Source organism: Medicago sativa, chromosome 4 (genome assembly GCF_051527215.1).
Source record: "Medicago sativa cultivar Bolivia chromosome 4, Bolivia_mono, whole genome shotgun sequence".
In the NCBI taxonomy this organism is placed as follows: Eukaryota; Viridiplantae; Streptophyta; class Magnoliopsida; order Fabales; family Fabaceae; genus Medicago; species Medicago sativa.
Genome location: NC_140752.1, coordinates 95,310,346 through 95,335,566, shown reverse-complemented (window position 1 = coordinate 95,335,566; position 25,221 = coordinate 95,310,346). Strand labels below are relative to the sequence as shown.

Below are 25,221 nucleotides of genomic sequence, written 5' to 3'. Positions count from 1 at the left end.
ATGCTGAATTAAACATGGAAACCAAGATGCTTCTGAAGATTCAGAACGAGGATTTGTTTCCATGTGGTGATAATGAGAAACCAAATTTGGCTCAGAAGGTCTTTCTCCAGCACCTCATCAAGAAGGAAAAGGTGAATGTGCCCAAATACATGTTCAAGTACTTGGTAGAGTGTCTGAAACAGAGTCAGCTGCAGGATAAACCAAGGCCCTGGGTTCCTTATGGAAGACTCTTATCAGAGATATTCTATCAAGGAGGTGTCTTGGACAGTTTAAGCAGAGCTCAAGGCTACACAGATCAGATGCTGGATACAAAAACTGGAGCATTCATAAATGCTCAAACTCTCAAGAATATGAAGCTGATCAGCAAGGTCACCAAACTTAGAACTGACCTAAGTGAATCTCATGTCGTGTCTGATCTTATGAGGGATTTTCCACCCATCTGCAAACAGGATCCTATTGAAGTACAGATGAGGTACATCAAGGAACACTATGTGGCAACCAAAGAGGTCATCAGGTTGGATGAGGTACCTGAGGAAATGTATGGTGGTACTGTGCCTCTGGCAAAAAGCAAAAGTGTTAAGAGGAAAGTGACCAAAGAAGAGTATCTGAAGGTTGAAGAATCTGCTAAGAAGGCAAGACCTGCTTCTGTCAAGCTTAAGATTGGTGGTTCTGCAATGCCATCAATTGAAGAGGTAGCTGAAGAAAACAACTCTTGTGTAGTCCTAAGTTCTGGTATTGCCCCTGTACAACCAGCTATACCAAAGAGGAAGAGGAAGCCAGCCTTGAGGCGGACCAAGGATTTTCCTCATATCACCATGACAGCTCAAGCTGCTTCTGATTTGGAGTTAAAGGACTTACAAGGGAAGAAGGCAGCAGCTGAAAAAGTCTTGGAAATTGCTGCTGAGCTACAAGAGTCTGTAGTTTCAGAAGCCAAGCAACTGATGCTGATGACCAGTGAGTCTGCTAAAGAGGTTTCTGATCCTGAACCAGAGAAGGTAATTAATATATCATCAGATTCCGCATCCTCATCATTATCAGATTCTGATGATTCTGATGATGATATACCCTTAGCTCAACTTTTTCAAAAACCAGTAAAAAGCCAGTCAACATCAACCAAAACCAACAAAAAGCCCTCTCAGTCAACTACTTATGAACCAGTTGGTCACATAATTAATGAGAAGTTGGCTGAAATGGCTGAGCAGAGAGAAAGAGTCATTGATACTATCTTTCGCCTTAACCCTCAACCCCTTAACATTCAACCTCTCAACATGATTCCTCCAGAAAATGATGAGTCTACCTCAGAAAAAGCCTCTGAAACAACTCCAGAAGCAGCTGCTTCTGAAAATGTTGTTTCAGAAAACCCCATCAACAAACACCTGAACCACATAAACCCACAACACCCCCACAATCACCAACAGCTACCATTGACCCCCAACTCAACACTCAAACATCAACTTCACCACAACAACCACCAACTGAAACTGAAACCCAACCAGAGCACATTGAACCCCAACCAACTCCCATGGATATTGACAACTCTCAAGTCAATGTCCAAGACCTAACCTCTACCGCACACATTGCTTCTGACCAGCCATCAACCTCAACCCGAACTCAACACATCACCATTCCAATTTCTAGCCCTGTTCAAGACCTTGAACTTAGTGATTCTGATCCTGAAATTCTTGAACAACCACCCACAAACACCCTGGAATCTGGATATATTGATGCTGAGCTACTCTCTATTCTCTCTCAAATGCATAATCTGGTGGATCAAAGGAGGACAATTGATCTCACCAACGCATATGAAGACTCTTGGGCATCACTTCAGAACCGGGCAACTGAGCTTATTGAAAACATAAAGGCTAAGTGCATCAGAGTCAAGCAAGCTTCAGTCAGAAGGCTTATTGAAAATCTGAATCAGAGTCTCAGAGTTAGAAATCCTACACTGCTCCTGGCAAACCAGCCTTTCTTCTTAGAAATGGACTACTTGACCAGAGAAGCAAGGTTGTGTAAGCTTCTGAAGAAACAGATGGCACAACAGCAGCAAGAGGCTAGAGAAAGGGAACAGGCTCTTCTCCAAAGGCAACAATTTCTTGAAGAACAGTTGCAGAAGAAAATTGAAGAAATGGAGAAGATGAAGAAACAACAACAAACCAACCCTTAGTTGCACACCTTAGTGTTATCTTTTGTTTGTTGTTTGTTTTAAATTCTTAGTCCTTGCTTCTGAAACCATCTTGTTTTATTTCTCTATGCTTCTGAATGCTTAATGGTTCTGACTGCTTAGCTACTTCTGATTTATGTATAATGCCTGGATATTCTTGTTAATTTACATTGCTCTGATTGACTTAGTTATTTTCCTATTATACTCTCTTCATGTTTGAGTTTTTCTCAAATCTTTTTGTCTTTTATGCCTATTTTTTTTAATCTTTTTAATAATGACAAAAGGGGGAGTATATGTGACAAGTATTTAAAGGCTCTGAGCCCCATTAAGGGCATTTGAAATTTTTGAAAAACTTCTATCATTTTTTACCTTATTGGTATAAGCTATGAACGAAAGAAGGAGTATCAAAATTCAAGTAAAATTAATTGAACCATTCCTCTTATCTCTAAATTAATTCTATTCATTTTTTAAAGCTCTGATAATTTTATTGTGCGAAAAATGAATTTAATTAACCTGGATAGAACTTAGGGGGAGCTTACAAACCTCACCTTAAAGACTATCAGACTCAGGGGGAGTTTGAGCTTACAAACCTCAGATTCTGAGCTTACAAACCTCAGAACCCCAAAGTCAACTTGTTAATTAGATTAACAACAATTGATCAATTTTTAAATACTTTTGTTTGTCATCATCAAAAAGGGGGAGATTGTTGGAACAAAATGTGTTTAACAATGAACCTTAAAGAGTTTTGATGATAACAAGGTATTAAAAATTGTAAATTGGACTAGCTAATATTTGTTCAAGTGTACAGGACCATAATTAAAAAGTTACATCATCATTGGTTTTGAATGAGTAAATAAAGAGCAAAGGAAACGACATAATTGAAGCTTGGACGCTTCTGAAGGCAACGTGCTCCTGAAGTTAAGTCGCTTCTGAAGTAAGAATAGTGCTCCTGAAGACAAGAGGTCCAGAAGTCATATCATCAGAAGCTGCATCATCAGAAGCTGCAGAAGTCATATCATCAGAAGCTGCATCATCAGAAGCTGCCTCATCAGAAGCTATTTCACCAGAAGCTGAATATCAACTGGATTTGCAAAGATTCAAGAATTGAAGAATTATCACTGCAAAAGCTGTCTATTGGATTCGAAAATGCTACAAAGGATTAGTGGAATTTTGCAACGGTCATTTCAAAGGTGTTTGAAGGCATGTGCTTGCAATTTGGACGAAAGCGTTGACATTTGTACGAATTGTACAACCACGTTCTCCACTACTCTGTTTTGTGTCCACGCTACAAGACAAGAAAACAGCTCCAGAATACGGCTTCGCCTGCATAGATGTTCCTTTAGATAAGGAATGGATTTCAAATTAGTTCTTCATAGGACAGCAACCAAATTAGGCAAAAGATCAAAGGTGAAAGATCAAGCTTCAGCAACGACTCTTTGGGTGCTGACAATTTCACAACGTCTCTTTCACACCTCTATATAAAGGAGTGAAGACCTAGAGATTTTGTAATGCTGAACAACAGACTCTCAATACTTTTACAAGTGCCAAATCTCTGCTGAAATTGTTCTGCATTCACTTAGAATTTCTGTGTCTCAAAGTCATATCTTAGAAATTCTTAAGTCCATTGAGTCTGTATCTGATTTATATTGTGAGCACCTCTGATTGTATATCAAGTGTTCAACCTTAAACAATTTTCTGTGTAATTTTGTTTAGTTAGGAAGTCTCTTGCAGTTGTGCTTGAGCAGGAAGTCTCTTGATTGTGTTCTTGAGCAAAGGAAGTCTCTAGCTTGTGTGCTTGAGCAAAGGAAGTCTCTTGCTTGTGTGCTTGAGCAATTGTAATCAGATATTACTCTTAGTGAAATCTCCTTGGAAGTGCAAGGGGGACTGGACTACTTCCGGATTGTGGAAGGAACCAGTATAATTGCTTTGTGTCGTTCTTCTTCTCTCTCTCTGTTTTATTCCGCTGCGTTTAGATTCTGATCATCACTTCAGAAGCTGTCTCACTTAGCTTCTGATCAGTGTGTTCAGTTTTTAGGAGAAACGAAGAATTTTTCAAAACACAATTCAACCCCCCTTCTTGTGTTTTTCTCACCTTCATAATATAGATATGGTCCATTGTTTAGTTTAACTGACATATTTGCGTATAATATAGATCAAATTAGTTAATTTTTTAAGAGTATACTAATTATTCCTTTCAAAAATAGAATATACTGATTATTTATAGTTTTATATTTTAAGTTTAATTGTACATATGTTCCCTATTTTATCACTCAAAGGTGATATATTGCTCTAATAAAATACCATATTTGGGGCCAAAATTCTGGATTGAGATCATAGTTACAAAAAAAATTATATATCACATTTGAGAAACCCAAAAAAATTTGTTTTAAAAACGGTATACTAATTAAATATATATTTGTTATTTCAGTTTTTATCAATACACTTTTCTTTAAGCATATCAATACCTATTGTAATGTGTAAAAAAACCATATAAGATTTTTAAGACAATGCATGTCGTGCTTGACACGGATCATTATTCTAGTAATGAACAAAACCTAATGTGAATTAACTTTGTTATTAAAGAGACAAGACATAAAATGCAAATTATTTTGATTATGATTTTGATAAAGTAAACAAAGCCTTCAATAATCATTACACTTTGCTACAATCAGTAGGCTTAAATGACACAGTATTTTGTTTAAGGTCATAACCAACCAACAAATTCTGCTGAGCTAAGTTTCCGAAGATAGCAACGCCCGAAGAAGCGGTAAAAGCAAAGCAAACAATGCCATTGGCAATGGAAACAAAGGTACTAATAGGATGCAACTTAATATCCGCACCTTTAAAATGCGCTGTTATTAGAGGAAAATTATATCCGTCTGATGTGGTACTATAGCAAAGGTTTAATTGTTGAGTTGGATCATCAACACGCTCGAGTTTCACCGATTCTACCACGGCTGATTCCAAATTATTATAAATATTAGATGGCAATATCGTCAATGTTGTACCTGAATCAATTATGATGTTACCCTCATCACCACCATTTGATGATCTGCCAAATTCTATTCTTTTGTTTCCAACACTAAATGCTTCCAATGTTAAATAGTAGAAAACTATGGGGTGTTTTTTCACTATAGGAGTTGACACAACATCATCACCAGAAACCACAGCGGCATCTCCAAAACTGAGTTTGCTTGTCTTGTTTGACTCAATTGAGTTTGACTCAAAAGACAATGGAAGCAAACAATAAGAGAATTTTGAACCAATTGACGATCCAAGTTGTGTTATAAGAGACACGGGACCACCTCCAAGGCCAACTATACCAGAGCTTGCGCCTTTAAACGACATTGTATTGTCGGTTCCACATCCTATCACAGTTTTAGGAAATGAAATATGACCGCCAGTAGAGGACTCTAATGTAAGAGTATCAACACTAAGATCTCCTTGTGAATGTGAATGATCTCCATAAGCAATAGTATATTCACAAAAATTTTGGGCATTACAAGAGATATCTCTCACAGATTGACATAGGTTAGATGAACATGGGATATTTTTGTAAGTTGATGATTTTGATGGTTTAAACTTAGGAGTGGTTTGGTTGTAACATTTTTCACAAGGCTCGCATTGAAGCCAAACAATGTCACTACCTGTATCAACAATGCCATATATCTTAAATGGTGGGCTGCCAATTGAATAGGTCATGAGATACTCACCATTATCAGGAATTACAGTTGATTCAGGTGTACTTGTAATTGAATTTTTGTAGAAATGATTAACACGGTTGATAGAACGACGTGCGGCATTGACAACTTGTTGGTACTTGTTTTGTGTAGGTTGGTAGAATGGTGATTTTGAAGAGTCACGGTGGATGAGTTCAACACTAAAACCATTATTTAGCGCATGAGAAAAAGAAGCAATGAAACAAAGGGAAAAGAAAAAAAGGGTTAGAAAGGAAAGTGCGTTCATTGTTTTGTTGCTATCGAGAGGTGAGAGGTGTGTAAAATTTGGTTACAACGTTTATGTAATCTAGTGCCTTTTATAGACAATGTGTGAGAATGTAGATAGACGCATACATTCTTATGGAAGGAACCATAGCCTAAAAAGTTGTCAATTCAAACTATTCTTTGGTGAAGATTCAAACTATTCTTTTTACGTATTCAATTGTTATCAATTATAAAGGATAAATTTGGTCAACAAAATAAAATTATGGAGTAAAAGACAAATAAAACGTAAGATATTCGTGTTGCTTATTTTTGTTTTGACTAAACATTTATATTGATTTATTGTCCTATTATTATACACTAATTTTGATAGCCTGAAAAGTTGTCTTCATTCAAAAAACAAATTTACCTATTCAAATATTATCAATATAAATGACAAATAAAACGCAAGACATTCATATTGCTTTATTATCTTATTACTCCTATTATATTATACCATTTCCGTTTCAACATACATGTCGCATTTTTTTTTTTGAAGAAATCAAAATGGAATATTATAAACCAACAGACTATCTCTTCAGCACAAGGTGTGCAAAAAAGGATATCTAATAATTACAAAAAAGTGTCAACAGTTAAAAAAGTGGTTAACCAATCCCCAAACAAAGGAACGGGTTATGGCACCAATCATGAAAGCGATAATGAAAAGCAATAGAATGAGCTTTAAACCACCAAAAGGAAAGGAGTTATATTTTTTCCAAAAGCTGATAAGTTGTGCTTTCTTTTGCACGGAAAATTCTTGCATTCCTTTCCTTCCAGATCACCCACGAACTTGCAAACCAAATTAAATGCATGAAGGAGCATCTTGATTTAGCAAAACCTGAGGAAGTACCAAACTGATGAAAATGATCCACTACTGTTGCGGGATCTGCTGAAGAAACACTCAACCAATGCCGAACTAGCTGCCAAACCTGACCAAAAATGTCGCAGTGCAAGAAAAGATGAGCATCTGATTCAACCAAGCCACACCCTGTAACACACATCTGAGCATCATTCTGAACAATTCTCCTACGAAATAAATTCGCCTTGGTAGGCAATCTATTACGGAAAAGGCGCCAAGCAAAAACTGATACTTTAAGCGGAATATCTTTCCTCCATAGTAGGGGAGCTGACACCATAGGAGCAGTAGACATGGAAACAGTCCCGCTTGTAAGCATGTTATAAGCACCGCGAACTGTATAACCTGCTATAGAGTCAGGTATCCAAGACCACATACATGTCGCATTTTACAATGTTCATTATTCACATAACTTATTTTGAGCATATTTTTTAACTAATATATAAATATAAATTTTAGCATGCTAGATGTTGTTCGATTTGTCTCCATAAATATTTTAAAAACATTAACCGTCAAAGTTGTGTAATGACGTGACTAAAATGATTGATTGCGACATTATTTTTAAACAGCGAGAGTGCATATTTTAATTCAGTAAGATTTCATATCATATTTTCAATCGAATTTGGTCAACGGTGGTGTAATTTTCATTGCAATTGTATTTGATAGTAGGGTATTTCAATCATGTGCAAATTTGCTCATGTTAAGAAGTTTAAGAAAGTTGCTTCAAAAAAAAAAAGTAAGTTTGCAACGGAATATCATATTTTCAATCGAATTTGGTCAACGGTAGTGTAATTTTCATTGCAATTGTATTTGATGGTAAGGTATTTCAATCATGTGCAAATTTGCTCATGTTAAGAAGTTTATGAAAGTTGCTTCAAAAAAAAAAAGTAAGTTTGCAACGGAACTTGTGCATTTAATGTTAAATATGTACTCCTTCCGTCCCAAAATGTAAGCAAAAATGGGTCAACATAAGTTGATGTTTTTGGTTCAAAATTTGTACTGTATACATCAACTTATGTTGACTCATTTTTGCTTACATTTTGGGACAAAGAGAGTATTTTTTTAGAGAAATGATCTTTTGACAACCACTTTTTGACAACTTTTGGACAACTTTCTCTCTCATACTCACATGATGTTGTTATTCTCTCTTCCTTTTTCTCTCTCCATTGTTTTTGACCAATAAGAAGTGAAAAAAAATAAGGTTGTCAACAAAGTTGTCATCAAATGGATGTCAAAATATCATTACTCATTTTTTTAATAAATAATTATTGTTTTTCAATTAAAAATTTCCACTTTTAGTTAGATTAACATGTGCATGTCCTCGTGAGCTTAGCTCAGTTGGTATGGACAATGCATAAAATATGCAAGGTCCGGAGTTCAAACCCCAGTCACCACCAAAAAAAAGATTAACATGTGCATGTTAGACAATATATGCTCAGTTGGTATGAACAATGCATAAAATATGCAAGGTCTGGAGTTTAAACCCCGGCCACCACCAAAAAAAGATTAACATGTGCATGTTAGACAATATATTATAGTATAGTATACTATTATTAAAGCACGACAATAAATATTTTGTTATAACATTATTATATTCATAATTACTATTATCTTAGTAAAGACTAAGTTACTGTTGTACCAAAAAAAAAAAAAACTAAGTTACTGACGGTGTATTCTTCTCAAAAGTCAAATCTCAACAACAGCAAAATGGTGAGTGATCCAAACTTCGGCTATCTACGTAATTAATTTAAATACAGTAGAGTTTGGATTTTGGTTCTTATTAAAAAAATGGTGAGTGATCTAATGAAGTATTATTTTTTCTTTAACAATAAAATAGTGCTTTTAGATAACATTTGTTTTTTTTTCAAATAGCTGATGCTCACACATTTTAAATGTGAAGCATTTGATAGTTTGAAATTTGAACTTTAAACCTGAATAAAATTGTCATTGTAGCTGCCAATGGCCTATGTTTACACGACATGTGATGCTTTTTTATAATTTATTAAGTAAGATTCATTTATGCTACTAAATTGAGTGGTCACTTTAGCCCCCGATGTTGTTTAACCACATGTGTCGTAAAAAACACTAACGTGTAACGTTTTCTTCTACCACGGATGATGATGGTCGCATGGATGCAGATGAATTAAAGAGAACTGTTTTCAAGAACCCGTATGATATTTGAAGGGTCTTACAGTGTAGGAGGTAGTGTTGGGGTTGGTGAGAAGATTGGCTTGCGTGAAATTGAGATTGAAGGCTTTCTTGTTATACAAAATGAAGAAGATCAAATAATGAAGTTGAAGAAAAGAGGAATTTAGAGTTATGGATTACTTCAGATTGAGTGTTTTGCAGGGAGGAAAATTAACACTTTTCTTTCATTGCTCAGTGGTCTTCTCGATATCACACATCATCATTCACGGTGGAATAAAATATCACACCTTGACGTGTTTGATGGAGTTAAACGTCTTAAGTTAACAGTAGAGACCAAAGTGACTAACAAATTGAACTATAGAAAATTTATTTGTGATTTCGTTAACGTAACAATGTTTTACACCTTTAGGGACCAAAATGGTTGTTTGCCTTTAATTTATCAGCGATTTATATAATTGATATTATACTCTAAAAAACGAATTGTTCACTTTAAATGTGCCAGATTCATAACATGTACATAAACATCATAGACCTGTTTGCTAGAGAAGTCAACGGTCTCATCCTTTTGCAAGCAGTGTTTTAAGTTGGCACTCCACCACAGCTAAAAGGACGAAAGAGGATCCTTTCAACTTTGGACAGTATTATTGGAAAGCTCAGTTTTTATAAGAGACTTAATTTAATTCGGCAGTATCTACTTCTCTCAACTATTCTTAAAGTTAAGCTATTTGAATCATTTGAGTGAAATTCCAACAAGTTGGCCAAAAACAAAATACCTGGACATGTACAACTGTGGAAAACAAGCACAACTGCTTTATCCGCTATGAACTGTCAGCTAATTTAGTCAATGATCTGGCTGCAAACCTGTCTATATGATCGACGGGCACTTTCGCCATTTCATTAAATTTAATTTAGTTTTGGCTCTATCTTTGATACAGTTTCTCTGACCTCATATTTAAGGGTGATTAACCGTACTGCGTAAGGGAGCAAACTAAATTCATCCCTTCTCTTACCTACTGTGTTGTTTGGAATTTTCAGTCTTCTCACAAGACAGTAGTCATGATGACAGTTCAATATTCAAGACTCCTCCTTCTGATCTTAATGATCGTACTGATCACTAGCCAGCTCTCGAATTGTGGTGAGGCCACAAGATGGATGAGTAAAGGAATCAAGCAGACAGAAAAGAGAAGCTCTTTTCAGCGTTTCTCAGGCTCGTTGCATTTCTATACAAACACACAAAAGGGACCCGACACAGAAGAGGTCCACCCAATATATGGAGTTTCTCTACGAGATGTTCCGGGGGGTCCAAACCCCCTTCATAACTGATCAAGTGGTCAACTATCTAGCAATCAGCTGCTTATCAAGTTATACAAGGTTTTGCAGGCTTCCCGTATAGAGTACATAAGTTTCATAGCAAAGATGTATAGAATAGATTAAGTTTGAGAGAATCAAGACTCCAGCCTTTCAAATATAAAAGAAACTGTACTTGATCCAATAGAAAAATATGATGTATTGCATGCATGTGATTCTAAATTGCCAAAATAAAATTATATTGAAAAGGTTACACTGTGTTAGGTGTCTGAATTATATAAAAAGTGTACCTTGAAGGTTTGATTTTGACATTAACATAATATTTGACCCGAAACAATAAACAGATAGCAGGACCAGACACATTGAGCTTTAAGAAAATACACATGCACAAATAAGCAACAAAAACTTTCCTATGGCAATTGGGTTTCAGAATGTCGGCGTCAATACTAGTCATAATTTATTCATAGCCAAAAGAACTTGTGAGTGGAAATAGAAGCAGGAAATAACCTTCCTTGTTCCTAAAAAGAAGAGGAAACCCAGTCACAATTCATGTAGAAAACCTGTGAGCATTTGGAATAAATATGAGAAATATGTCTGCCACTTGAAGCATATGGCAAGTTAAAAACTTACATAAATTATCCTCACTACATAAGCTCAGTTCCCACTGGATCAACAGAGAAATGAAGAGACAGTGATTTCAGGACAATAGGCTGGAACTTAGATATCCATACCTGTTTACCAAATCCAAATATAGTTTAGTTTATATTCTTGCTGTGCTTGTTCTCGTCAAGATATAATCACACAGTTACTATTTCAGTTTTTATTTTTGAAGGAGTTATTAGTGTTTCAGTTTTGTAAAATGTATTTGTCTACAGGAAATTATATTTCAACTTTGCTCATTAAAAATTCATTTAAAAAATTAATATTATCATATGAAAAATTTCTCGAGTAAAATTGAAAGTGTCGGCTAACATTTTAGAATTTTGTCATTTACCAAGAGAAAATGATCCCCAAACAAATATTCTGAATTATATAGTTTACAGGAAAGGGAAGTATTTCATTTTCCATTTAACAAGCTACCTTCCACCTAAAGTTGTGTAACAAATGACAACCTAAGCATAAAACAATGTTTAAGAAACAAAAAAATAGATTCCTTACATCTTTGTATTCTTGGCTGCGTATAAATATCTCGAAGGCCTCAACTGCAGAAGATGACGTCATGCACCAGATTGGTTAGCGCGACCAAATTGGAAAAAAAATCAGACATAACAGACCATGAGATTGGGATAACCTGATCGGAATCGTATCACTACTCCATGAGTATACTCCTTAGAGCTTTCATGGAAATTCAAACCTGACAATTAAATATTAATAACTCGAGTAGAAAATCAAAACATAGTTGACGTGATTTTATTCATACAACCTTTTGTCAAAACAATGAACTGTTGATGAGCCAACAAACCATGTTAAAAGACCTAATTACACAACGGCTAACACAAGGCAACATGTGAATAAATGTTGGTGGAACTGAAAACACACCTTGTGTAAATTGTACTATCAAGGAAGGAGATTCCAACATCACTGTTGCCAGAGATGCCAGTGCATGTTCCGCCTGGTTACCTAAGGTACCCTCATTAAATGATATCAAAAGAATAAACTCCACTCCATGGCTGAACTCCTGGCCACAAAATTCATTTGATCCACCCCAGACCCCCACCCCCCAAATAATTACTGTTAGAATAAAATACTGGATATTCAATCAGTGATCTGAAGCAGTGTTGTTAAATAGCGGTGCTATAAATCCTATAATGCGACATTCCAGTGGAATTTGAACAAATCACTATTGTTATGCGATGTCTTATTAGTACAAAATGTTGACTAATAGCAGCTATAGTGGCGCTATAGGACTATTGTGTAGCAGAATTTCAACAGACCACTTTTTCCACGATTAGCGGTTGATAACACTTATATCCTAAGACTAAAGTATTAGGAATAAATACCTAGAACCCAGGAGCAACTATGTTCATTTTAATACACAATTTGTAATGAACATAAAATCTGCTTTCCCCTAGGTTATGGCCAAAGAGGCATGTTAGCATCCACATTTTGTAATGGATCCCACATAAAGTGGTGGGATCCACATTGATTTCATCCAATGAGAGAGTGAGTGTTAAAGAGAGTTTTGTTAGCACTCCTGTATGGTCAAATATGAATTGAGCATTGATACTTGATGAACCCTTCAATTTATCGATCCAGAAGAGGAAATGTAAATCAGTACTAACCTCTCCTTTGCGAAATATATAAATCATGTCATCATCGACTTCAGATTCGTAGTCCACATTAATTAATCCCTAAAACAAAATTAGTAAAGGTCCATCTCAAAACGTTCATAAGGAGGTTGACTTGAGAGTAACAGAAAAATAAAGGAAAAGAGAATCGGTGTTTACATGTTGGTGCATACATGGCAGTAAGTCATTACGTGATCCTTGAGAACCTTCAAGTAAAAGGAGTTTTCATAGAACTTTTCAAGGTTTTCCTTTTTCTGAAACCGCATGTAAACGGCATGAGTATAGTGGTCAGGATTCTGAGCAGAAACACGCCCTGCAGGAGCAACAAGGTCATCATCATATGAAAAAGTGCTCTTTCACAAAATAAATAAATAAAAACTAGACATAGTTAAGAGATGCTAGACGCATAGGCTATATAGCACACAGTAGATAGTCTCTTTTTGTTCTTTCTGGATTTTTACTCATGTTCCCAAGTGGTTGGTACGTGTGAGTGTTGTAAATCTTGAGATACAGAATTTAAGTCCTAATGTTGAAAAAAATAGATAGAATAGCATTTGAATTCAAATGTTACTCGGTTACTCTATCTATCGGCAACATTAAATGTGTTCGACATGTTACATTTGGTCACTTTACCTAAATATTAAACTAACCTTGTTTTTTTTTTTTATAATAGATGGAATATTAAACTAGAGAAGTGTTAAGGACACTTTAATTTTCAACTCTCACTCTAACATTTGAATTCATGTGGGTCTCTTCAGTTTAAGTGAGACCCAATTCAATGTGTGTGAGTGTGTGACTCACATTGATTTCACCTAATAACAAAGTAAATGTTCTTAAAGTGAGTGTTGAAAACGTTAAACTGTCGTAAACTTTACCTAATGAAATAGCAATAATACCACCCATTTGATACTGGGTTGTGTACAAATAATCAAGCATGTCATTCTCTTCCTCTTCAGATAATCCCTCCTTTGCTTTTAGCAGACAAATGTGCTCCACAACTTTTCTTCTACACGAAATTAAAACACTAATCATATTCATAATCATAATGACATGAAAATGGAGAATTCGAACCTAAGACAGTAGTATAACAATAAGAGTATATACCTTTTCCTCTGAGAAGCGAGATTGGAGCTTTGGTCGTCTGAACTACAAAATACTCTCATCTGATTCTTCTTTGGTTGGCTCTTGAATCCATTCCACTGGCATGCTGAAAAAGAAATTCAAAAGAATGTATGAACTCAATTCAATGCATGCATGCGGTAACTAATGAGGAAATTGAAGTAACTGTCTGGACCTTGTAAAGGTAAAGATAGAGGTGTTGGGGTGAATTGACGAGGGACACAAAAAGAAGAATAGTTTGAGCATTGCATTGCAAAACTCATAATTCTCACTGTCTTCAATTTTCACTGCCTTTTTAGCTCGCTAATGCATTGCATGCTTTCCCAATAATAAAGTGAGAGATGATGTTATTGTTAAGGTTCATCAGCATCACAAAAACAACGAGTGGACCAGGTTTGGAGTAAACAACGCCTTTCATTTTTATTTTTATTTTTATTTAAATACCACCGCCTTATATTCTTCCTTTGGAAATTGGACTTCTTCTAATTCTTGCACGTCCTTACACTTAAAAGTACTTAGTAGTTGAGGTTGGGGATGGTGTCCCACACAAAGACTTGGGTTCAATGTAATGTAACTGATTTTCATGTGCAAAGAGTGTTTCATGAACTTAATTTGGTGTCTCGCTTCAACGTCACGATTTTGATTTGGACATTGGATCAATTTGTATCACTGTTTGATTTTATTATTTACTTTGCTATATTTATTGTTTATTTACGAGAGAGATAAACATAAACATAGGTTAGAGAGATAAACATAAACATAGGTTAGTAGGATTATGTTTTTTAATGGATCCAACAAAAGATTTCAGTTTTTTTTTGAAAGGGCTATCATGTGTGTTTATATTTCTCGTAAATGGACGATAAATATAGCAAAGTCAAACTTCTCGTCCTTTTTTTTTTTTTTGAGGTATTAAACTTCTCGTTCTTGTGTGCCACGCATTTGAACATTCCATTCATCGCCCAATATTTTTTCTGTCGTACAAAATATACCACAACTTACCGTGATTAAGAATTTATTTTTCGTGTTTGTTTTTCTATCTATGTTATGCAAGCCTGCTTGCAGTGCTAGTGAGGATTCTCAGTCTGCTACCTCTGATCTATCCAAACTAAATTGTGTAGCAAACATTACTCACATTTTTTTTTTATTTCATTTGATTATTAGAATTTTTCCAGATAAGCTAACAGTAATAGTAATAAAACTGATTAAGAAAATAGGTAGACTGAGAATTTATGTCTTGCAGTGTGAATTTAAGGTATTTTCAACCAAACACACTCCTGATAGTTTCAGGCCGAAAAATAAAATATTAAACAAGGCTTTAGTATACACAGTTTCACAGTTTATTTCTAGAATTGTTATTAGATCACACCAGTCCACCATTTGCTTACACCCTTGATGTATAAAAACTAAAAACAAATATCAAAAGTAGGGCAGAGCAATAAGAACCTCCTGAATATTTTTCAACCTGCTGATCTAGCTTAAGCTAACAAATTATCTACTTGATCAAATACTTCCCTTGCAGTGAGCTAATCAGGAGTTGTTGTTTACTTTAGGTTCTGAAAAAGCTCCGGAAGATGGGAATTGGTCAGCTTGGTTCTCTTGGTGATTTCATTCTTCTTAGACTTGGACTTGGACTTGGACTTGGAAGAAACGCCATCAATTTGTGCTGCAGTCCTCCTCTTTGCAGTGTTGGTAGCAGGCTTCATTCCATTCTTTTGAAGATCCTTCTCTATATCAATCATATCACGAGGTAACTCAATACTCCGAAACAGCTGCTTTAGGTCATCATCCACCTTAATGTTTGCTTTGGGGTCATTCGGGTATGCAATGTCGTCCTGTGAATCAAAGTTGGACAGCAGCCAAATCTGCCCTGCAGCTTTCAAAGCCTACAAAAAGATATCATTATGAGATCCTATTCATTGAAAAGCCAACTATATACAAGATTTTGACTCTTCACTTCTACAAAAACATCACCTATCACTAAGGCATATGACCTGATAGTTCCATCTATAATCTCTATTTCCATATTTCAAGACAAACATTAAAAAAATCACTCTTCCCTTAATGTCTCGGTATCATGTAAACGTCAATGAGAATGGAAGCAAAGAGAAGGTCTTTATAAAATAAACAAAACAAATGAATAGGAAGTGAATGAACAAGGTAGCAGGAAAGGTTGAACCACATTTCTTACAGCACCTTAAGGAGCAAGATTTTGTGATGGCTAATTATAAGATGTTTCAATTTCCTCAGTATTAACCTTAATTTATAATAATGGCAACGGTTTTAATGCCAAGGGTTGGGAAAAAGTGGAAAAACGATTTTATAAAACCCACTAATGTGCAATGTTATTATATTACCCATAAAACATTTGATCTTCTTCAAAAGGGTATAGTGTTTCAGTTAATATTTCTTACAAAACACATTATCTAGACAAAAGTCCAATCTGTGAGAAATGAGAATTAACATATATCTATGAACAAAACAGCCACTGCTACTGAAAAAACGTCGTCAGGAAATGGTCTTCAAAGAAAAGAAAACAGCCCTAACAGAAGTCATTCTACCTGCAAGTCTTCCATCACATTGGGGTAAGCATCCTTTAGGTCAAAAACAGCAAGGCCCTCTGGATACCTACGTATAAGTTGAAGAAGCTCGCTTTTCTCCTTAAGACCATACTTTGCCTATAGACAAAAAACAAATAACAGATGAAGAAGTTATTTGCTAAAGGAGTATTTAAATATAAAACTATTAAGATATATGAACCCGTAAAAGTTACCTTGTAAGAGAACCGTTGCCCGTCGTATTCTACTTTTGGGTTTTTCCTCAGACTCTCAAAAACATCTTTGTTAGCCCTCATATCAACATAGCATGCTTCATTTATTTGCTCTGGTGTAAAAGCTTGTCGTGTCTATCAGCAAACCAAAACACCAAATCAATATGATATTGACGAATCAATTCCTAATTGTGGACTTTCATTGGTAAGCTATCTTAAGTAACATGGCTCTTCAAAATAAGAATTCAACTCAGTTTAAGAGAACCAACATAACATCCATCAAACCCCAAAATATCTTGGAAGATGACTGCAAGTAAAGCATACCTATGCATCTTGTAGATTGTTATGGAAAAAAAATACTCTTAATCAATGTTTACGGAATACAATTTTGAAACTACATACCACGCCATTCTACATAAGTGATATGTAAATGAACCTGTGGCAGGATTGGGATTTGAACAAATTGACCCTTTGTGGCCGGCATCTATTTAAAGTCATAACCTGACCTTCTAGGCTTAATTTGCAAACAAAAAAGATCCATTTTTGCTTCTTAAACTAAGTTCTCAAGATGTTAGGCTGGGCGTGAGTTTGACGAAATCACAGTGGGTAACAGCGATTTCGGCAAAAGATACATGTTGGTTGGAGCTTCAACAAAATCACAGCCCCACAGTGATTTCGCCAAACTCATTGCCCAGCCAAATATGTAAAGTGACTGTAACTGTTATAATAAAATTCTTTTTTTTCCCCTTCATCTCATTCATGGCAATCACCAACACCACCAATAAATGAATAAAAGGAACAACGAAATCAAATTGAATGTGAAAAGCCGAAAACCAAAATTACCTCAAGCAATAGATCAATGACACGCTTCATCTGAGCACCAACGGGGGCTTTACGTATATTATTAATCTGCTGAAGCCTCTCAGTGTCACTTGAGAATTTAACACCAGTTTTTGAATTTCTTCCATTTGTTGATGCATTTGCAGCCACCGCCGGAGTATTAGGTTTTCTGCTACCAACTTTGCTCGACGCAATGCTCGAGAGTGTCGATTGACACTTCTCTTGCTGTTTCTTGAACCTATCTAGTTGCTCTTGCAGAGCCATTTTTCACCAAAAACTTGAAAATCCCACGAACAGCTTCGCCTGAATAAAGGATTGTTCACTAATTCAGTCATGCATCAACGAGCTTTCGAAAGAGGCGCAATTTTATTAGACAAAACCCTAAGATTTTAGAGGATTGTTAAAAAATGAATTATGAATGTGGTTAGGTTAATTTAAGAGATGTGAAAATAAAAAGTAACGGAAGATTGAAAACATGGCGTTGTTAACGGCACCTTTCGGTTCCTCAGTGGATCTGCTGGTCACTGGCTGTGTGGCTGTATGCAATCAATGACGGCAGCAAATCTCGACTCTACTTTACTGTACATCACTAACGATACATTACATATTGATATTGGGTTATGGATATTTATTATTATTTTAGAATTTTTCTAGTCACACTTAACTTAAAATTTTGCTAAATACCAAAATTACCCTTTTCATATAGATTTTCTCAAAACCCTTCCACTCTAAAGTCTAAACCTTCACACCCATAAACTCTAAATTGATGATTTAATCAGAATTTCCTTTCAAAAAAGAAATGTAATCTAAATTGATCATCACGCTGAATTGGTTCACGCTTTATCAAAGAACCCATACACAAAAAAAAAAAAAAAAAAAAATTAAAACTGATGTTCACCTAATCTGAGTTCACGTGTTCTACGTGAGATTAGTTCACGCTTGCCTCTGCACCCGCAAAACGCACGGTGTAGAAATTGAAAAACGCAAAAACATGTATACCATATTGAAAGCATAAATCAAACGCAGAACATACAACGATGGCATGAATTGAGATGAGGGGAAAAAAACAAATCAAAACACAATTTTCTAACCTTTGGTACTGTTTTGGAAGAGGAGATAACAATGAAGGAAGAGTTTTCGGTTGGAAGAGGAGAGAACGATTGCAAAGATTTTGGGTGAATTGGGTTATTTGAGGGTGTTTATGTTATTTATGGGTGTAACCAGAGTTATAACGGGTGTGACCAGAAACATTCTTTATTTTATTCATAAATCATTTATAAATAAATAAATAAATCATTGAAGGAGTTAAGCTCACAAAAAGACTGGTTCTTATGGGTTGACTCGTTAAGCCCCGATTAATTATAGGCCTTAAATATTGAGCCCGGATTTTTATAGAGTTTTTTAACCCAACCTTAAAATGTCTAGTACCCGTTTGGGCTAGCCCGCATGGGTCGTAGGTAGCACGTTAGTTTGCATAACAAGTTTTTATATATATATATATATATATATATATATATATATATATATATATATATATATATTAAATAATTGTTTACTTAGTTGATTACCTATTAATGTAAAAAATAAAAATAAAAATTCAATGAATTAACACACAAATATATAAGTAATATAAAATTATATTTAGGCTTAATTTGATATTTGGTCCCCTAATTAATTTGTTGTTTTCATTTTGGTCCCATAAGTTTTAAAATCAACGATTTGGTCCCTCAATTTTTGCTTCAGTTTTCAAAAAGGTCCTTACCGTTAAAAAGTAACTGTGCCGTTACTTTTTTCCATTTTTTTATTTAAAAAAACAAAAAAACTCTTCTTCTCTCTCACAACCACCACCTGCTTCCAGCCACCACCAACATTCATCAACACCATCATCATCTTCATCATTTTTCCAGAAAAATCCAAAAACAATCCCAGAAAAAAATTAAAACCCAAAAAATCCAATTCAACTACAACATTTATTTGTTCCTCATTCATCTCAGATCATGAATTCATAAATTAAAGTAACTGCAAATCACACCTTTCAGCAACTAAACCTTCTAAGTACACACCAGCTGTGTTTTTTCCTTGTCCCTCTGTTTAGTGATGTGAATTTGCCTTCTTAGTATCTTGCAGCGCCTCAACCCACCACCATACCAAAATCTATTTTTTTCGAAATTTGTTTTTTTTTTACAATCTCCTCCGACACTGTTCCTTTCTCGTTCACGATCTCGAATTTCTTATCCAAATCCGCCGGTGGTGGAGGTGGTGGCGGCGGCGGATGTTATGTTAGGTTAGGGCTTTTCTTGATTCGTATTCAGATCTAGGTCATAGTTTTGTGTGAAGAAGAAAGTGATGGAAATGAAGAAGAAAGTAGTGATTTTGAGGGTGATGGTTGTTTTGAAAGCAACCATTTCATAGTTTGTTTATGGATTGGAAAATGATGGGTTTGAGTAGAAATCCTTCCTTTGACACTGCTACTTTAATTTATGAATTCAGCACATCGGAAGATGAATGAGGAACAAGTGGAGTGTGTTTCATAAAACAGTTAATTTCATAAAACAGTTTTCCTTTTCTTTTTTTTGGGCTTACAATGAAGAAGAAGGAGGAAGAGGAGGAAGGAGAAGGAAAGTAAAAAAAGTAGATGCTGGTTGTTCACTGTCACGAAAATCTGTGTGATGAAGATGATGATGGAAAATTGAATAAAAAAAATTGGATTTTTTGGTTTTAAATTTTTTTTCTGGGATTGTTTTTGGATTTTTCTGGAAAAATGATGAAGATGATGATGGTGTTGATGAATGTTGGTGGTGGCTGGAAGCAGGTGGTGGTTGTGAGAGAGAAGAAGAGTTTTTTTGTTTTTTTTAAATAAAAAAATGGAAAAAAGTAACGGCACAGTTACTTTTTGACGGTAAGGACCTTTTTGAAAACTGAAGAAAAATTGAGGGACCAAATCGTTGATTTTAAAACTTATGGGACCAAAATGAAAACAACAAATTAGTTAGGGGACCAAATATCGAATTAAGCCTTATATTTACTTTGTTACTTATAATTTTAAAGATAGAATATATAAATATTTATAACCATAACATACGTAACTTATTTAAAATTGTTTTCCTCGTTGTCATAGTTTGTGACGTTTGTATAAAAATGTTTACATTTTTTTTTGCTAGGAATTATTTAAACATAATGAAAATAATATTTATAAGAAAATTTATAAGAGTATTTTATAGTACTTTTTATTTAAAAAATAATAATTTTTTATACGGGTCGGCCCGTTTATCCCGTGGCCCGTGTAGGGCCGGGCTCGGATAGTATTTTTCAAAGAATTCTACTCTTTACCCAACAGTTATTGCTCGCTCCCAACTGAACTTCCCAAAATACCCCTGCGTGAGTTAACTCACGTAGGTGTTAATTTCAAGCGTGAGTTAACTCAGGCAAGTGTTAATTCCAGCGTGAGTTAAGTTGCACAGCGCATGTTAAGATGCGCAGATTTTAACACTTGCGTTACTTAACTAACGCAGGGGTATTTTCAGTATTTCAGTTTGGCGCGAGCAAAATGTGTTGGGGGAAGAGCAGAATTCTTTTTCAAACCTGTCTCGATAAAGCTCAAAACTCATTAGGGCCGGCCCTAAACGGGCAGGGTAGACCGTTTTGACAACTCTTGAGGGAGTACTATATATTTTTGGACACACGTGTTTTTGATTGCGATTTGTTGACCGTGATACGTCCTAAAAAAGGTTATTTGGAACATGAAACGTGGACTTTTGTAAAAAAAAAAGTAAGACTAAAATTGAAAACATAAAATCTATTGAAACGAAAGAAAGTTTTTAAATGACTAAAATTGAAAGTTGATATATTTATAAGGATCAAAAATAAAATTAACCCAAATAAGTTTAGATGAGTTGGACATCGGGGTTTGTCGTGGTTAGGTCAGGCAACACTTACAGATTTTCTTACACATCATCCACCAACTAGGTCTCATATCAACGGTGGAAGGTAAATTCACGGTCTTACAAATGAGTCAAGTCATAACCAACTGAGTCAATCGTATACATATATAGTAATCTCCCTCCTACGTGCTTTATTTCATTTAATTTTTGGTAAACCTCTTTTTAAATTAAAAAAATATCTATTATGCAATTATTAGATTAGATAAAATAAAAGTACTCTCATTTTGGTGGCTATACTAACTTTTCTTTTGACTATCATTTGTGGTGGCAAAGCCCTTTTGCCGTTTGGTTTTGACATTTAGGCATCATTTGATTTTGACATTTGGTTTTGTATGTATTGTTGTCAACTTTTAGTCGTCTCTCTGGTACACTTTGTGTTAATAATTCGGTTCGGCTCGTTATATTCAATTCGTTTGTTCAAAATCACATAACTCAAAAGTCAATTTTTTTGTCAAAGAAAGGCCAAAATTTATAGATCTTTGACATAACAAGTTTCACACCAACACAACATTTTGAACAAACACACGTCAATATTACATAGAATAAAAATAGGAGGACAACAAACAAGCATAATTTGATAAAATAAATAAAAATAACATTGATTATATTTTTCCACCAATTATGGATGGGAACAGGTTAGGCCGCGCGACAGAGATCAACTGCCTAGCCTATTTAAAGCCTAGTTAGACCCAACTTGTTTAATAAAAAGGTCAGACCCAAGCTTTTTACAGAGTCTATTTACTTAAACATGCCAAGTTAAGACTTACAAAAAAGCCTATTATGCCTGTCAGGCATACTAAGCTTTTCATATATAATATATCTTAGGCTTAATTAATCCTTTGGTCCCTTAACTTATTTTTGGATTTCAATTTGGTCCCCTAACTTTAAACTGTCTCAAATTGGTCCCTTAAATTTTACACCGTTTACTATTATGGTCCTCTCCGTTAGTTTTTTTGTAAAAACTGTTAACCTTTGCCACATGTCAGTTTTGATTGGTGATCAATGATTGGATTTGAAAGGCACACATGACATACTGTGGACTAACATATCATATGATCATTCTTATTATTATTATTATTATTATTATTATTATTATTATTATTATTATTTCATTAAAAGAAAAAATAATTATTTCCTCTTTTCTTCTTCTTTATACGAGCATCAATTCCTTCCTCTCCAACCACCATCAAATTACACCAGCCACCATTACTCCACCATCTTCTTTATAAAAACTCAATCTTCATTTCTTCTCACCAAGACCCATAATTTTAAAAAATTCAGATCCTTCAAACTCACATCTCACCTACAAAACCAAACCCATGAAATCTCAAATGCAAACCCAGTAAAAGTTCAATCTAATTGTTCACACCATCTACACCTACATCACTAATCTTCAATTTCATTTCACACAAACCATCACTAATCTTGTACTGGGTTTAAAACTCATCAACATGTCCAAAGTCCAAACCTTTCAACTCAAATCTGAACTCACCACATATTGAAAATAATTTGAAGCTTATTGAATTCAATTGAGGTTGTTGTTGTTATTGTTGAATAAGAAGTCCGAAGTCCACCCCTCTTCTTCCTTCTTCATTTTTTTCTTCTTGTTGCATGTCATACACTAATTGAAGCTGGAAAAAAAATCGATTGAAGTTGTTGTTGTTATTTATGGGTTAAGTTGTATTTGTTTTGCTTTTTGGATTCTATAAATTGAAATGGGTTAAATCGAAAGTGGTGGTGGATGCTTCTTAACCATCATCTTTGCAGGATTCGATTTTGAGATTGTACGGTGTTGATAAAATTTGAACTTGGATTCGGTTTTGAACTTCGATGAGAAAACGATGGTTAAATCGAATTGAGTTTGCTGGTTATGTGTTTAGGTTTGTTCGATGAAAATTTCTAGATTAAAGTGGATATTAATGGAGAGAAAATGATGCAAATTTAAATCTGGAAAAAATTCATATGTTGCTGGGTTAATTTTATCGAATTTATGCGTTTTTGAGAGAAAAAAAATATGAAGATTGAATTTTAAAAACATTAAAAACGAGCAGAGGAGGAGAAATAGAGTAGGCCGGTATAAAAAAATTGAAAAAACATTAAAAACGAGCTCCGGCACGGCGGTGCTAGCGCCGGCCACCATGCCGGCGTTCAAGTAGCTCGTCGGAGTTGAGCTTGAAGATGAGCTTTCATCTTCCTTTTCCAGGAACATGACTTTTGAGAGAGAGAGAATCCTTGTGTTTTTTTAAAGAAGCAAGAATGATCATATGATGTTAGTCCACAGTATGCCATGTGTGCCTTTCAAATCCAACCATTGATCACCAATCAAAACTGACATGTGGCAAAGGTTAACAGTTTTTACAAAAAACTAACGGAGAGGACCATAATAGTAAACGATGTAAGATTTAAGGGACCAATTTGAGACAATTTAAAGTTAGGGGACCAAATTAAAATCCAAAAATAAGTTAAGGGACCAAATGATTAATTAAGCCTATATCTTATGTTATTGATATTGTTGAAGTTTTTTTCTCCATAAACTCAAGCCTTCATAAGATTTCGTTATTTAGCCGCAGACCTATTTGTGTGATTTAGGTCTTCTTAAGTTTTGACCTATTTAGTATTAGGCTTATAGGTGTTGCTGAGTCTTAGTGCAAAATATGTTTTTAAACAGGTTTTCAGACTTCATCAGACCTTGAAAACAAGTATATGACAGGTAACAAATCAAGCTCAAGCCTACAATTTTTGAAGCAGGTCAGACTTAGGCCTCACAAAACCCAGCCCGACCAAATCCATTTTTACTCCTACCACCAACGTTGATTTCTACCATATTTTGATCTAACGTATGTTATTATCCTAGTTCAATTTCTACAAAACAAGGTTATCTAGTATAGATCAATTTCTACACTCAAATTCAATTTCAACAAAAACCATTGTTTCCACCAATATTGATCCCTATCATATTTTGCTCCCCGAAATTGTTGGGGAACAAATTGATTCAAATCCTTCAAAATCTTTCTCCAATATAATTTTTGAGTTTTCTCAATTCAAATGGATGAAATTTTGTTTTATGAAAAATCCTCCAAACCCTCATCTCTTAAAACCATATGTTCTTTCCACTTCATTATTCTTTTATTCAAAACTCTCTCCTCTTGGAACAATAGAAACGATATGATTTGGAACCAAAAGCATTTAAGTGCACATGATATATGCTTGAATGTTAACCGGTTTTGGCAGGAGTGGTATGCGGTCCAGGATTTGCGTAACAGTGGCAGACAACAAGCTAATATTGACTCTAATATGAGGTGGCAAACTCCAGAATATGGCAGACTTAAGTGTAATGTCGATGCTAGTTTCCACCGAGCTTCGGACAGCACCGGGATAGGCTGTTGTGTTCGTAACGATGCAGGTCTATTTGTTTCAGCATTAACCTCTTGGACACGACCGGAACTGTCTCCACATGAGGGTGAGGCACTGGGGTTGTGGCATGCTATGTCTTGGGCTTTGAGTAGAGGCTTCCAAAATGTGATATTTGAAACAGACTCCAAGATGCTTGTGGATGCTGTTCATTCGGATAATGCGGGTATTTCTGAATTTTATGTCATTGTTTCTAAGATTAGAGGTTTGTTAGCATTACATTACAACTTTGAGGTCAAGTTTGTTCGACGTCAAGCGAATATGGTTGCTCATACCTTAGCAAAGGCAGCCATTTCAAATGCTAGTCGTCATGTTTATGATTATGCTCCTCTTTGTATTCAACATTATTTAAGAAATGATATGAGCTAAGTTCTGTTTGTTTCAAAAAAAAAAAAAAAAAAA

General features: G+C 35.0%; 4 protein-coding genes and 1 pseudogene across 8 annotated transcripts; 1 reads left to right on the top strand and 4 right to left on the bottom strand.

Moving 5' to 3' along the window:
• Positions 1–4,754: 4,754 nt before the first annotated feature.
• On the bottom strand, positions 4,755–6,221 carry LOC146934119 (aspartic proteinase CDR1 pseudogene; annotated as a pseudogene). The gene has a single exon (XR_015007657.1). The product of XR_015007657.1 is annotated as an aspartic proteinase CDR1 pseudogene (transcript).
• Positions 6,222–6,845: 624 nt separating this feature from the next.
• On the bottom strand, positions 6,846–7,373 carry LOC146934118 (uncharacterized). The gene has a single exon (XM_085707877.1). The coding sequence runs from the start codon at positions 7,371–7,373 to the stop codon at positions 6,846–6,848; it is 528 nt and encodes a 175-aa protein (XP_085564003.1).
• A 3,292-nt stretch (positions 7,374–10,665) lies between these two features.
• On the bottom strand, positions 10,666–14,185 carry LOC146934117 (stress-response A/B barrel domain-containing protein UP3-like). Of its 3 annotated transcripts, none has more exons than XM_085705982.1 (10): positions 14,036–14,185; positions 13,846–13,948; positions 13,617–13,747; positions 12,915–13,054; positions 12,736–12,804; positions 11,993–12,131; positions 11,745–11,807; positions 11,612–11,655; positions 11,084–11,184; positions 10,666–10,971 (listed from the first exon to the last, which is right to left on the bottom strand). In XM_085705982.1, the coding sequence occupies exons 1-9, from the start codon at positions 14,121–14,123 to the stop codon at positions 11,098–11,100; spliced, it is 864 nt and encodes a 287-aa protein (XP_085562108.1). In that variant the 5' UTR covers positions 14,124–14,185; the 3' UTR covers positions 10,666–10,971; positions 11,084–11,097. The 3 variants fall into 3 exon arrangements, with proteins under 3 accessions (XP_085562108.1, XP_085562110.1, XP_085562109.1); XM_085705984.1 differs by having other exon boundaries at positions 13,617–13,744; XM_085705983.1 differs by having other exon boundaries at positions 10,819–11,013.
• A 901-nt stretch (positions 14,186–15,086) lies between these two features.
• On the bottom strand, positions 15,087–18,064 carry LOC146934116 (transcription initiation factor IIE subunit beta-like). Of its 2 annotated transcripts, none has more exons than XM_085705987.1 (5): positions 17,962–18,064; positions 17,471–17,848; positions 16,631–16,762; positions 16,419–16,535; positions 15,087–15,743 (listed from the first exon to the last, which is right to left on the bottom strand). In XM_085705987.1, the coding sequence occupies exons 2-5, from the start codon at positions 17,729–17,731 to the stop codon at positions 15,402–15,404; spliced, it is 852 nt and encodes a 283-aa protein (XP_085562113.1). In that variant the 5' UTR covers positions 17,732–17,848; positions 17,962–18,064; the 3' UTR covers positions 15,087–15,401. The 2 variants fall into 2 exon arrangements, with proteins under 2 accessions (XP_085562113.1, XP_085562112.1); XM_085705986.1 differs by having other exon boundaries at positions 17,471–17,770.
• A 6,509-nt stretch (positions 18,065–24,573) lies between these two features.
• Positions 24,574–25,188, top strand: LOC146934115 (uncharacterized). The gene has a single exon (XM_085707876.1). The coding sequence runs from the start codon at positions 24,574–24,576 to the stop codon at positions 25,186–25,188; it is 615 nt and encodes a 204-aa protein (XP_085564002.1).
• The last annotated feature ends 33 nt before the right edge of the window (positions 25,189–25,221 follow it).

What these genes read in the sequence shown, in the direction of transcription:
- LOC146934116 (XM_085705987.1), bottom strand. Translation starts at nt 17,731, where the DNA reads ATGGCTCTGCAAGAGCAACTAGATAGGTTCAAGAAACAGCAAGAGAAG. An exon ending in TCATTGATCTATTGCTTGAG is followed by an intron (nt 16,763 to 17,470) that starts GTAATTTTGGTT and finishes GTTTGCTGATAG; the next exon opens with ACACGACAAGCTTTTACACC. An exon ending in ATGTGATGGAAGACTTGCAG is followed by an intron (nt 15,744 to 16,418) that starts GTAGAATGACTT and finishes ATCTTTTTGTAG; the next exon opens with GCTTTGAAAGCTGCAGGGCA.
- LOC146934115 (XM_085707876.1), top strand. Translation starts at nt 24,574, where the DNA reads ATGATTTGGAACCAAAAGCATTTAAGTGCACATGATATATGCTTGAAT.
- LOC146934118 (XM_085707877.1), bottom strand. Translation starts at nt 7,373, where the DNA reads ATGTGGTCTTGGATACCTGACTCTATAGCAGGTTATACAGTTCGCGGT.
- LOC146934117 (XM_085705982.1), bottom strand. Translation starts at nt 14,123, where the DNA reads ATGAGTTTTGCAATGCAATGCTCAAACTATTCTTCTTTTTGTGTCCCT. An exon ending in ACGTAATGACTTACTGCCAT is followed by an intron (nt 12,805 to 12,914) that starts GTATGCACCAAC and finishes ATTTTGTTTTAG; the next exon opens with GGATTAATTAATGTGGACTA. An exon ending in AGTGATACGATTCCGATCAG is followed by an intron (nt 11,656 to 11,744) that starts GTTATCCCAATC and finishes CATCTTCTGCAG; the next exon opens with TTGAGGCCTTCGAGATATTT.